Raw genomic sequence first — 13,315 nt, 5'->3', positions numbered from 1 at the left:
AACCATGTCCTGCATATTGTTTCCTACCTCCAGAGTTGTTAAGGAGGAAAAAAAAAAAAAACTCATCATCTGTTAATGCTGCTGAATTCTTCAGGGAAGTCCTTAGCTAAAATAAATGATGACTGTTCCATCTAATTTCTCCTCTTTCTCACTTTCCCATCTCTTTTCCCCATGGGTAAGTCTTCCAGACTTTCAAGGTCATGATCACTGTTAAAAATCAAATACCCAAATTGTGTTGTTGTGCTTAGGTTTAAAGTCAGTGATTCACTTGGAATTGGGATGCTTCCATAAAAAAGGAAATGTGGTTTAAATGAGCATTTAACTGTTTAATAAAGTTATCTATGGTCATCCAACAAGTATTCTAAGTATACCTATTGCAACAAGGTCAGCTTTTTTGTTTCTTTTGCGGGGCTTCTCAGTGGTGTCTTGAGGCATGTATTTGTAGTCCTAATCTACACCAGGCTGCTTCCTTGTTTGTGTGATTTCCCAGTAATGTTGCTACATTTTCCTCACCTGATCCAGAAATCTCTCCCTTATGACAGTCTCTGTGTCTGTCCAACCTTTTTTCTTCATCCCTTCCTCACCTATATAATTTCTGGAATTTCCTACTGACCTCTATCAGCAACTTTTATCCCTCTCAAATCTATGCTCTGTGAACACCAGAAAAAGAGAAATAAGAAATGGTTAAAAGTGTCCATGGGTGGGGGAGAAATAAGTTGGGAGAATGTTGCTTTTCATTAAAGTGTTTCTGACTGGTTATACTTTTTAACCATCCTCTATAATAAAAGCATAGTATGCAAATTGTCCCCTCGACCGGGAGGTCATCCAGGAGTTTGACCAGGGGCAGGGCCAGCCGGGGGGAGAAGGGAGTGCCCAGCTGGCAGCCGGCAGTCACTAGGGACCCTACCAGTGCACGAATTTCATGCACTGGGCCTCTAGTATGCTTATAATACTTTATGAAAGTGAATCAGTTCATCATTCTTGACAATTCCAGAAATGTATTCTAAAGATGTTAATGTGATGATGTTATTCCTCTATTTAAGACCCTTGGATGATGCCCCATTGCCTATATGATATCAACAAACCACTGTTACATATTCCTGTGCTCTGCACATGCCATTCCCTCTGCCATGGATGCAGATCCCATTGATAGGGATGGATCATTGTGCCAGTCTACTTCTCTGGACCTAGGGTTTGCACGGGAACCAGACTGAGCAGGGATGGAGCTATCTTACATGAACTCAGGTGGACTAATTAAATCTTCTGGATTTGCCCTCCCTGTTTTCCACAGCAGTCTGAGCTATCAGCTGAAGAAAGTCCAGAAAAAATAGGAACCTCCCAACTTCATCGTCGGAAAGTCATTTCCTTGAACAAGCAGATTCTTCAGAAGACCAAACATCTGGAAGAGGTTGGTGTTTTCTTTTTATAATTTTATTTATGTAAAATGAAACTATTTTTCATGAAGGTAAAAATTGGGGAAGGGGTTAAGATTGTTGTGGTAGGATGTTCGAAGGAGGTTCCAGGACAGGGGTCAGCATACTGTGGCCCTTATGCCTATCCATCCTCCACTTCTTTTTGTAAGTAAAGTTTTATTGGAATACATGTGCACCCATACGTTTGCATGTTTTCTGTGGCTACTTTCAAGCTCCAGGGGCAGAGTTGACTAGGTGCAGCAGGGACCACGTGGCCTACAAAGCCTAAAATATTGATTATCTGGCCCCTTACAGAAGAAGTTTGCCAACCTCTATTCTAGAAGATCACAGGGCAAGAGTAGCATTTATTCACAAATACTTACTCAGTACCTCTGTGTGCTAAGAACTAAACTAGGCTCTGTGGATGAATGAAGAACAAGTTATGATCCTGCTTTCAAGGATCTTCAAGTAATAATGGGAGACATACACTGCATCATTCACACACCTCATTTAGTTACATCTGTGGTAAGTGCTTGAAGGAGGCGTCTGGAGAGCCGAGATAGCGCCTGAGGGGAGACCTGATGAGTAGGCACTGGCTGGGCAGGAAGTCTGCGTGGGAGGTGTGGGGCTTGGGTGAGGGCTTATGCAGTAACATGAACTAAGACCTGAAAGAGGATGGGTCTTGGCCAGTATCTCTTTTGTGGCTGGAGAATCATGAGTGAGGCAGCTGGTTGGCAGAACATGATCAGACAAGATCTCTGAGGTGAAGTTAAGGACAGTGGAAGCCACTGGAGGTTTTAAGTAAGAGAGTAGCAGAATCCGATTTGCATGTTTCAAAGACCATTCTGTTTGCTGTAGGAACATGAGTTCATTGGATGTGGGTGAGAAGGGGTTCAGGGAGAACCACTGGGAGGCTGATCCAGTGGTCCAGACATGAGTTTTTGTGGCTTTGACTAGTGGTGATAGGGGAAATAGAGGAAACCAGATCGTTTTTAAGAGAGCTTTAGGAGATGGTGTTCTGTAATACTTGATGATAGATGAAACTGTTTTAGAAAGACCTTCACATATTCTTGAAAAGTAGGCATAAGAGGAAGCTGGGGAGTTTGACTCAGGAACAGTCATTAGAAGACAAAATGTTACATGCTTCAGTTGCATTGGCAATAATATTTAATTAGGAAAATACATGTAGTAGAAGATGGGAATGAATATGGCTTTCTAAAGAACAGTTCACCAGTAGTTCCTATAACAATTGATTTTCCAAAAATGCATGCCCGTTTGCATTATGAACTTATATATTATTCATCTTTTCAAATCCCACATTGTATATCAAATGGTCCTACCCATTCATTTCTTTGATTGAATTTGTTCTACCACAGCTGAAAAAACAGTAGGCTGGATTTACCAAATGCTCTGTATCATAAGCAAACAAGGATTTCAAGGTGGACTGTGATTTGGTTTTCATTTGATAATTTGTTTGAGCATTTTAATTCACAGCACAGAAAGTATTATCTTTACCCCTGACCCTTGCCAGTGAAAAGAACCTGAAAGTGATTGGTTCAAAAAGGACTCAGCACAGAATCAAATGAGCATGAATCAAGGATGAGGCTTTATCCATCCGAATGTCTTTATCCTCTGAGGAAGGACAGTTTGAGGGATATTGCAGACCCCATGAGCCACATTGTCTTAGCATGAGTAGATGTTTTCTTTCAACTCCTGTCTAAACTTGGAGAGAAGGAATGCCGTGAGCCCTTCCAGTGCAGTGCTGGCACATTCGTAGTCCGGGTGAAAGGGCAGCCTCTCTGAACCTATTTACCAAGAGCCTGTATTTTTTTGAATACTGCCTAACATGTAGTCAGTAAAGGACAATGATCATTATTGCAGTGGCTGGTGTTACTAAAGATACCCAGCATGTGCAATAACCTCTGCCTATGTAGCTAGGCCAACTGGATGAGGAAAATGAGGCAGGGACATAGAGATTTAATCAGGGTCACATAGCACGTATGAGGTTGGGGGTCTCAGACGATTATAAACATGTGCCTAGAGAGATTGCTTTAAGGACAAAATGAAAAGATAAACAGGCATGCACTTTTCAATGAACCAAAGCTTTATGCAAACGTAAGACACCAAAGATGAGAATGTTTTTAAATAAGCCTAGATGTGAATATTTTATAAAGATTTAAAATCAACATCAAAATTTTCATAAACATTTTTTCCCAAAAAATTATTTGAGCTATAAGAATATACATTTTTAGTTACTTACTAAATAAACCCATTTTAATTTGAAATGTCCTATCAAAAAAAATCTGAAGCTTCTAAACTTTGATACTCTCCCTAAATTTGCCCTGCTACAAAAGGTTGCTCACCTCTAGGCTAGCTGGTGTACAGAATGTTTTCATCTTCTAATAGTGTCTGATTGTATCTGTCAGAAGTCACAGGGCAACAAACAACAAGACTTTTGTGTAAGAATCCAGCTCTCTAGAGCTTCAATCCTAGTCCCTTCCATTCTTTCCTCAACTGCCTCTCTGGCCACCTCATCTGGCCTTGTATGTCCATCTCACACTTACTTCTTTGGTTCACACTGAATAGAGAGCCACAGTGAGAGAGTAGCATTTATTCACAAATACTTACTCAGTACCTGTGTGTGCTAAGAACTAAACTAGGCTCTGTGGATGAATGAAGAACAAGTTATGATCCTGCTTTCAAGGATCTTCAAGTAATAATGGGAGACATACACTGCATCATTCACACACCTCATTTAGCTACATCTGTGGTAAGTGCTTGAAGGAGGCGTCTGGAGAGCCGAGATAGCGCCTGAGGGGAGACCTGATGAGTAGGCACTGGCTGGGCAGGAAGTCTAGCTAGGACCAAGAGAATATTTTGCAATGGCACAGAACTACAGTGCCGCTGGTAGATAACTCAGAAGACACCAGAGTTTGAGGAAAGAAAGAGGAATCAAGAAAGAAAATATTGCGCTAGCCGGTTTGACTCAGTGGATAGAGCATAGGCCTGTGGACTGAAGGGTCCTGGGTTCGATTCTGGTCAAGGGCACATGCTCGGGTTGCGGGCTTGATCCTCGGTGGTATGCAGGAGGTTAGCTGATCAATGATACCCTCTCATTGATGTTTCTATCTCTCTCTTTCTCTCCCTTCCTCTCTGAAATCAATAAAAATAAATATTTTTTTAAAAAAAGAAAGAAAATATTGGCCCTGTCTGGTGTTTCTCAGTTGGTTGAGCATCGCCCCATGCACTGAGAGGTTGCTAGTTTGATTCCCTGTCAGGGCACATGACTGGGTTGCTGGCTTGATCCCCAGGAGGCAGCTGATCAGTGATTCTCTCTGATCAATGTTTCTATCTCTCCCTCTCCCTTCTTCTCTCTATAAAATCAATAAAAACATATTTTAAAAAGAAACAGTCTTAAAAACAAAATGGAAGTATTAACCAGCAGCTGAATTTGGAGGGAAATGAAGGTTAATGAAGAAGAAAATGGAGATAGGAGAATCATGGAGGATTAGAGCAAAGTGAAAACTAAGCCTAGCTATGGAGACATTTCCTCTTTAAGTAAATATGGTCAGATGAGATGAGGAAAACTCTTGGTAGTTAAATTAATTGGAGGAGAGGTGAGTCTTCCATTCTTAGCAACCTACTTCCCTGCCAAGATCCAGCCTGTGTGAGTCATCTTTGAACTCCCAGATGAGTAATGTGACTGTTTCCTTGGGCATCCATCCCCTGGGCCTGTTTGCTGCTGCTCTTCTCACACTTTACTCCCCAGTTTACTAGTCCAGCTCCTTGAGGGCAAGGACTGTGTCATGTTCGAAGTCTCCTTCTACTCACCTCATTTGAGCAGAGCTTTGGATAAATGTCAGGTGTATGGGTGCAGGGATGAGAGAGGAGCGGGATGATGGGTGAAGCAGGCGGGGAAAATGCCAGGATCCCTTCCTGGAGCCCCAAAGACTATCAAGAGTTAAATCACTAGGATTTCAAGAGAAAAAAACAACAACTAAGAACTTTCTCCGGAAATATTCTCATCTGCCAATTACACAAACAGGTTAATAAAAGCTCTCATTACACAGGTGGCTCCCTTTGAAAAGGAAGAAGCCAGAGCCCACCTGCTTCCCTCCTTCATCCCTTCTGCTCTCTGCTTGAGTTGGCTTTCTGGTAGGCTTGTTGAAGTGTAACCATTCATCAGTCTGAAGACTGGTAATTAGAAGTATGATTGAGGAATAATGATTTCTGAAGATGATACTATTCTCAATAAGTTGCTTACAGGTTCAAGGATGGGCAAGTTATTTTGTCATAATTTTTGAGATATAGGATAAAATTTCTCATTGTTAGTTTGTACACAGGTAACAGAGTCTGCTGTTTTCAAAAGTAGAAATGAGCATTATGCTAAGTGAAATAAGTCAATCAGAGAAAGATAAATTCACATGATCTCACTCATTTCTGGAATATAATGAACAACATAAACTAATGAACAAAAACAGATCCAGAGACAGAGAAGCATCGATCAGACCGTCAAACCTCAGAGGGGAGGGTGAGAGTAAGGGGGAGAGATCAACCAGAGGACTTGTATGCATGCATATAAGCCCAACCAATGGACACAGACACCAGGGGGGTAAGGGCATGAGTAGGGAGGTAGGGGGGCAATGGGACGATAAGGACACATATGTAATACCTTAATCAATAAAGAAAAAAAATTAAAATAAAAATAGAAATGTACAAACCCTTTGAACTTTTATGGAACATTTTCAGATTTCTACAAGTTTATAGATAGCACAATAGCACAATTTTATAGATATAGAAGTTTATATACAAGTTTCAGTAAGAAAAAGGGAAATTACATTTTTGAGATGCAAGTTTACAATTTATATAACTTTGAACGTAAAGGTAATTCATTTTTTTTCTGTTAGTGTTGAAGTCCTAAATCCTTTCTTCTATCTTGTGTTATTTGCCAGCCAGTCATATTCTGTGCAGGAATCCTGAGTGCTGAAATGCAGTGTGTATTCTGTGAATGGGCAAGTTGGTTAACTGAATCAGTTGTATCCATATAGAAAAATTAGACCTGAATGTAAATCCAGGCTTTATCAGTTATCAGCTATAAAGCAAGTCACTTAACCCTTCTGAGTCTTTATTTCCTTATTAGTAAGATAAAGGATAACGTCTTCTCCCATTGAATATAAGGTTCAGTGATAGGACAGGATTTATGCAGAATATCTAGCATATCTTCTGACTTGTACTTGATTCTAATTATATATGAGTTTTCTCTTTATTTGTTGTTGGCAGCCTTTCTAAAATTCCCATGTTTGCTCAGTTTAAATCTTTCTAAGCTTCCATTTTCTCATCTGTGAAATGGGGATATCACCCATATCCATGTTGTAAGGATCAAATGAGAGCCCATGTCTTCTATCTTTCGTTTACAGCTGCAGGCAAATCATACCACTCTCCAAGCCAGATACGATGAAACGAAGAAAACACTGACAGAGGTGAGCAGATTTTCCTTCCTCCATGGGCCTTCTTAAGAGTCATGTTGACCTACACTGTTAATGAATGCCGCATGTCATCCGTCTGTGTGGAGGAGTCATGATTCCCTTTTCGGGGTTCAGGTCCATTTGGGGGCATAGGACAATCACATGACAGTGCCTGATACGTGCCATAAGTTTATCCATGCTTCCATGTTCTAGCCCAGCCGTGGGCAAACTACGGCCTGCGGGCTGGATACGGCCCGTTTGAAATGAATAAAACTAAAAAAAAAAAGACCGTACCCTTTTATGTAATGATGTTTACTTTGAATTTATATTAGTTCACACAAACACTCCATCCATGCTTTTGTTCCGGCCCTCCGGTCCAGTTTAAGAACCCATTGTGGCCCTCGAGTCAAAAAGTTTGCCCACCCCTATTCTAGCCCCATGGTCGGCAAACCGCGGCTCTTTGGCCCCTTGAGTGTGGCTCTTCCACAAAATACCACATGCGGGCGCACACGTACAGTGCAATTGAAACTTCGTGGCCCATGCGCAGAAGTCAGTATTTTGTAGAAGAGCCACACTCAAGGGGCCAAAGAGCCGCATGTGTCTTGCGAGCCACGGTTTGCCAAGCCGCAGTTTGCCGACCACTGTTCTAGCCCATCCACTATTTAGGTGGGAGAGATCACTGAGTTGGCTTGCTGAGGAAGGCAGGCTACATAGGCGGGGGCAGGCCACATAGAAAAACATGAGGGGTCATTCACAGTAATTGGCCCCTGCTCCTCAAGCTGCAAGTTGTAGAATAGTTCCAAATACTGAATTCCATGAGAGTAAGGCAGTTTCTGTTTGTAATACGAGAGAATCAGAGTGATATAGTTTGTTGTTCAAAATTACTGAGTAAGCCTAGGTGGGGTGGGATGGGATTGGGTGGGGTGGGGTGGGGTGGGGTGGGGGAGGTGTCTCAGGAGAAAGAGAGGGTTTACTGGTGTATTTTGAAGCATGTGATTCATTTCTAATCCAGGTTACAAGTGTACCATCTCACATCATCATTAGAGTGTTGCTTTCCCCCATGTCTCATATCCTAGGAAACAAATACCTCTGACACCAGCTCTGTTGTGCGGGGAGTGAGATATTCCCCTTGCATTCCCATAGAACTACCCTCATCTGGATCAGAAAAGCTCTTGTTGGGATTTGGGAGCTCAGGCTGTGGCTGTACTCTACAGGGCCTCACTGCAAGTGCCCCACGTAGTACTTTTTGGACTGTGGAAACTGGACTGATGTTCAAAGACATCTCTGGAATCAAACCAGTCCCTATTTTTTAAAATTTTACATGAAATTTACCCATTTATTTATTTATTTTTTTAAAAAAATATATATTTTATTGATTTTTTACAGAGAGGAAGGGAGAGAGATAGAGAGTTAGAAACATCGATGAGAGAGAAACATCGATCAGCCGCCTCCTGCACATCTCCCACTGGGGATGTGCCCGCAACCCAGGTACATGCCCTTGACCGGAATCGAACCCGGGACCTGTCAGTCCGCAGGCCGACACTCTATCCACTGAGCCAAACCGGTTTCGGCGAAATTTACCCATTTAAATTCTTATATATAGCAATATGCAGCACTTGTAAGCCTGAAAACCTGACAAAGCTTTTTAATTCTGACCTAGACTAAACTCTTTGATTATTGTCAGAATGCTTAAAAGGGGCAGTTAGAATAAATTGTTTAAAATTCTTTCTAAAGATGCCTGCATTGCGTTAGGATCAGCTTTCTTTCCACTCTTCTGTGACTACATTCCTTATGGATTAGATGGCAAACTCCCGGGTGGAATTTCTATGTTGTCTTAATGCTGCAAAGTCCCTAACGTGAACTTTGCCAAGTCATGGATCAGTCTTTCTGTAATAATCTTGGAAAGATTAAAGACAAAACATCTTGATATCAATTTCCTAAAACACATATATGCCTTAGGATATAAATCCTAAGTGGCTATAAAGTGGCTTTTTGCACTAAACATTAAATCAATCAAGTATTTATTGAGCCCCTTTCAGAAAGGTAGACTTGTGATTTAAGTCAGTAATAAAAGATAATCTTCCTACCCTCAAATAATAATGGCAGCCAGCATTAGTGTGTGCTGGGTATGCTCTGGGCATGTCACTTTTATTAGTCCATTTTATCTTCCCAACAGCCCTAACAACACACTGTTATCATCCTTGTTCTGCAGATAGGGAAACTAAGGCAGAAAGGTCATGCACAGGGCCAGGCTGGCAGTCTGGCACCAGAGACCTCTCAGAGACTAGTGGGACAGTCAAACTAATTCCCATCCACAAAAATGGGAAGCTCTACAAAACCTAGTTCTGAACTACTTAGGAAGGAGGCTGATTTGGTCAGAGTACTAAAGACCAGGCCCCTGGATTAATAATGAGCTTCATGTTTGGGCCTCAGTCTCCTTATCTATTCTAGGCAAAGATTGGCAAAGTGCATACTCTGTATCCTTCTCACCAGTATTCTCAGGTATTACCTTTTCAGCAAAAGCTACCCTTCCAGGATAACCTAGTGGCACTAAAAAAATGGGGAGACCCGTCTTTCCAGTAAAGCAGAGCGTGATGGATAGAGGACAGGTGACTATATAAAATCTGGGGGGCCCTATCTGGTTTGGCTCAGTGGATATCAGGAGTCCTCAACCTATGGCCTGCAAGCCACATGCAAATACAAATATTGTATTTGTTCCCGTTTTGTTTTTTTACTTCAAAATAAGATATGTGCAGTGTGCATAGGAATTTGTTCATAGTTTTTTTTAAACTATAGTCCGGCCCTCCAACGGTCTGAGGGACAGTGAACTGGCCCCCTGTTTTTGAGGACCCCTGGGATAGAGCCTGAGCCCTCAGACTGAGGGATCCCAGGTTCAATTCTGGTGAAGGGCACATACCCAGGTTGTGTGCTTGATCCCCAGTAGGGTGTGCAAGAAGCAGCCAATCAGTGATTCTCTCTCATCATTTATGTTTCTCTCCCTCTCCCTCTCCCTCTCCCTCTCCCTCTTCCTCTCCCTGCCTCTCCCTCTCCCTCCTTCCTCTATAAAATAATAAAAATATTTTTTAAATAAAAATAAAATAAAATTTGTGGGGGAGGCTGCACACCGTTGTAAGAAGACCCGAGACTGGCTGGCCCCTGCATTGGCTGCCAGGTTCTATCTAGCCTGTCCACTGTTTAATTTCAGTAATCACAACAGTAATTTCCTATGTGTGAGCTTGAGCCTTTCTAATATGAGCAGTATCCTGTCCTGTCTCTCTAAGGACATTAATTGTCTGAAGTTTTTCTTATAAACTATTTCTTCAGATCAGAATTCATGTTGAGTTGATACATCTTTTTATGACGGTATCTTTCTTCAAATGTTTGATAATTTTTTATGATATGCCTATCTTTGATTATCAAATTTCCTTTTACGGATCGTGTAGATTCTGTATCTATTTTATGCAGCTTGCTTCATGTGATTATTCTGGAAGGGTGGGTCCTACTCTTCGGTGGGATCAGCCGGTGGTAACTAATATTCGGGGTTGGAGAACTCACCTTTTCTCCTGGGTATTGTCGACTCTGGGGCCTTGCCCTGCCTCTGTGACTCAAGCACCAGCTCTTGAATTACCTCATGGCTTGAGGGCCATGTTGCTTGACCCAGCTGGCTGTTCTTGATGCATATCAGACCTTCTGCATCTGCTATTCCACAAAGTAGGCCTCCTCAGTCCATCTCTGTCTCTTGGCCATTTTTCTTGTCCCTTGTTCCAACATAATAGTCTGGATTTTTAGGACCTGAGGCAAGAAGGGGTTACTGCAACTTGTACTTGGTCCTTCATTTTCAACTAGAATCCTTGGAACTTTTTTTTAAGTTGTTCTTTTGAATAGGTAACACATTCACATGGTTCAAAATTCAAAAGATACAAAGGGTGCACTCCAGGAACTCAGCCACACAATTACCTTCTCCAGAGGTGACGATAGTGTGACCAGCTTCTTAGGAATCTTTCTGGAAGTAATGTATGCATATATAAGTAACCTGCACATTCTTTTATACATGTATACATTTAATGTATACATTCTTTATACTAATTGGAATCATATTGTACTTATGGTTTTGCACCTTGTTTTCTTCACATAATAGTAGATATTAGAGATCATCACAAAAACTGCATCATTTTTAGTAGCATGTTAGTATTCTATTATATAATATAGTTGTACACTTTAATTTATACTTTATTTTTCAAATTTTCTTTTTTAAAAATCTCACAATCTGACTCAAAATGGAGGTGAAATTATTCAAGAAGATAGGAGACTCTTAATAGCCATGATGTTAACATTCTGAAATTTAAACCCAGGTCTGTCTTTCACAGCCACTCCTTTTATTCTCCCTTCCTACTGAAAGGCACCTGCTGTCAACATTACTTTTGACTTTTTACCCATTTGCTTCTTGATTGAAAGTTGTTGCCAAGGTTTTGTTAACCAGCAGTATGTGTCAGGAAGGGTTTGGTTTTGACCTTCCCATGTTTTCCCTCCACCCCCATCCTATTTTTCTTCACCTGTTTTCTCAATGTACAGCTAAATCCTGTGGGCTCAGCCACCTGTCAGAAGTGGAGTTCAGGTGGAACCAAGGGGAAGGAGAATGGCAGCGCTCCCTCTTCTGTGTTACCAAATCTCTAGCAACAAGGCCTCCATTCTCTCTTGCAGTTGAAGAGTCATAATGAGAAACTGGACAAGGAACAGGCAGCCCTCGAGAAGATAGAATCCAAAGCAGATCCAAGGTAAGAGGTTTCAGCATGTGTTTCTTTTCTCTGAAGAAAGGGACTTTGCCAGTACCTGGTGGCTTAATTGGTTGGCTTACAGGACTAAGGAGCAGGGGTTATGCTTTTGTCCTTGTACAGGTCACTTCATCTCATGTGCTACCCAGAATGTGCCTGTCGCTCAGGCACATGCTGAGATGTGCTTGGGCTGCCTGTTCCTCCCAATTGCCCTGGGGATCAGAAGCAATATGTTTGGAGTTTTAATTATTTTTTCATTTTTCTGTTTTTAAAAACTAAGTAATACATTCACAGTACACAAAGGCATATGGTGAAAAGTCTATCTCTCCCACCCCATACCCCAGACACCCAGGAGTCAACCATTGTTACCAGTTGTTAACAGCACTCACTTTAGCCGTGTCTCCTTGGGAGTAAAGATGCAATTTTTTCTGCCAAAAATCAGCCTCTGGTTTTTTTGGGTGGGGTTTTTTTTTTCCATTTTAAATTAATTGTCTTTAGACTATTTAAATTATACAGATAAAGCACTTACATTTGATGTCACCAAGCTGTTTGGGTGGTGAAATCTCTGAAGTGTCTGTCACTCACTTGAATAAGATAGTTAGATCATTAAGCTTCAGGCCCAGATTGAGCGGTTCTGGGTTCGATGGACATTTTAGCAAGGAAGTGCCCACAGCTTACTTGGCTTTACAATTAGAAAGCCCTCTGTCATGATATGGATCAAAAGTACTATTAGATACTTGACATTCTTATATTCAAATTAGTGTGCTTAATGACCTTAAGCAACATGTTTCCTTTTCAGAATGAATATTAAAAATGGTTTTCCATACTGTCTATGCTTTGAATACGATTGAGTAATTGGTATCATTAAGTATATACAGTGAAATTCGTTGATGTTTCTGCAGTTGACATTTTAATTCTGGTTTCTGTAATGTTTGTTTGGATGCAGCTAATGGAGTCTGGCATATAAATGAATAATAATGCCAGTCTTAATCACTTGTGGAGAACCCATTAGACACTTGGGAGAGACAGAGGAAATTAAAAGGGAGTCCTTTTTTATCTGGGGACTTGGTTTTAGCTGTGATTCATAAAATCATAATAGCTTGCCATATGTCATTTTTTGGTCTTTTCAGTATTCTGCAGAACTTGAGAGCACTTGTAGCCATGAATGAAAACCTGAAAAGCCAGGAACAGGAGTTTAAAGCACATTGTCGAGTAAGTGTTGCTTGGTGTCAGCAGACATTAAGCCAGGAATCTTGTAAAATCTCTTGCTTTCCCTCCCCTTGTCCTGATGTGGCATCTTATCCAGGTGCAGTCAGAAAAGGAGATTCCTGTCCTAGCCGGTTTGGTGTTTGGCTCCTCAGTTAGAGCTTTGGCCCTTGGACTGAAGGGTCATGGGTTCGATTCCGGTCAAGGGCACGGACCTTGATTGCAGGCTCGATCCCCGGCCCCAGACAGGGCATGTGCAGGAGGCAACCAATCAGTGTGTCTCTCACATTGATGATGTTGCTCTCCCCCTCTCTTCCACTCTATAAAAACCAGTGGGAAAATATCCTTGGGTAAGGATTAACAACAACAACAAAAGAAAGAAGGAAATTCCTCAAACAGCTGTGTAAGATGAATAGAGTACTGTGGTAGGTACCCTCCGAGGACACCGGGTGTGCCAAAC

The 13,315-nt window shown here is 41.4% G+C and overlaps 1 protein-coding gene across 3 annotated transcripts in view; it reads left to right on the top strand.

Annotated features, from left to right (window-relative positions):
* The window catches only part of CCDC93 (coiled-coil domain containing 93), a 91,105-nt gene that overhangs the window by 54,967 nt on the left and 22,823 nt on the right, over window positions 1–13,315 (top strand). For all 3 annotated transcript variants that reach the window (XM_059704658.1, XM_059704657.1, XM_059704659.1), the window contains exons 12-15: window positions 1,292–1,408; window positions 6,830–6,892; window positions 11,579–11,652; window positions 12,780–12,861. In XM_059704658.1, the coding sequence (XP_059560641.1) occupies window positions 1,292–1,408; window positions 6,830–6,892; window positions 11,579–11,652; window positions 12,780–12,861 (336 nt within the window). The remainder of the gene's footprint in view (window positions 1–1,291; window positions 1,409–6,829; window positions 6,893–11,578; window positions 11,653–12,779; window positions 12,862–13,315) is intronic.

Source organism: Myotis daubentonii, chromosome 7 (assembly GCF_963259705.1).
Source record: "Myotis daubentonii chromosome 7, mMyoDau2.1, whole genome shotgun sequence".
Classification (NCBI taxonomy): Eukaryota; Metazoa; Chordata; class Mammalia; order Chiroptera; family Vespertilionidae; genus Myotis; species Myotis daubentonii.
This window is presented reverse-complemented; position numbering and strand designations above follow the sequence as displayed.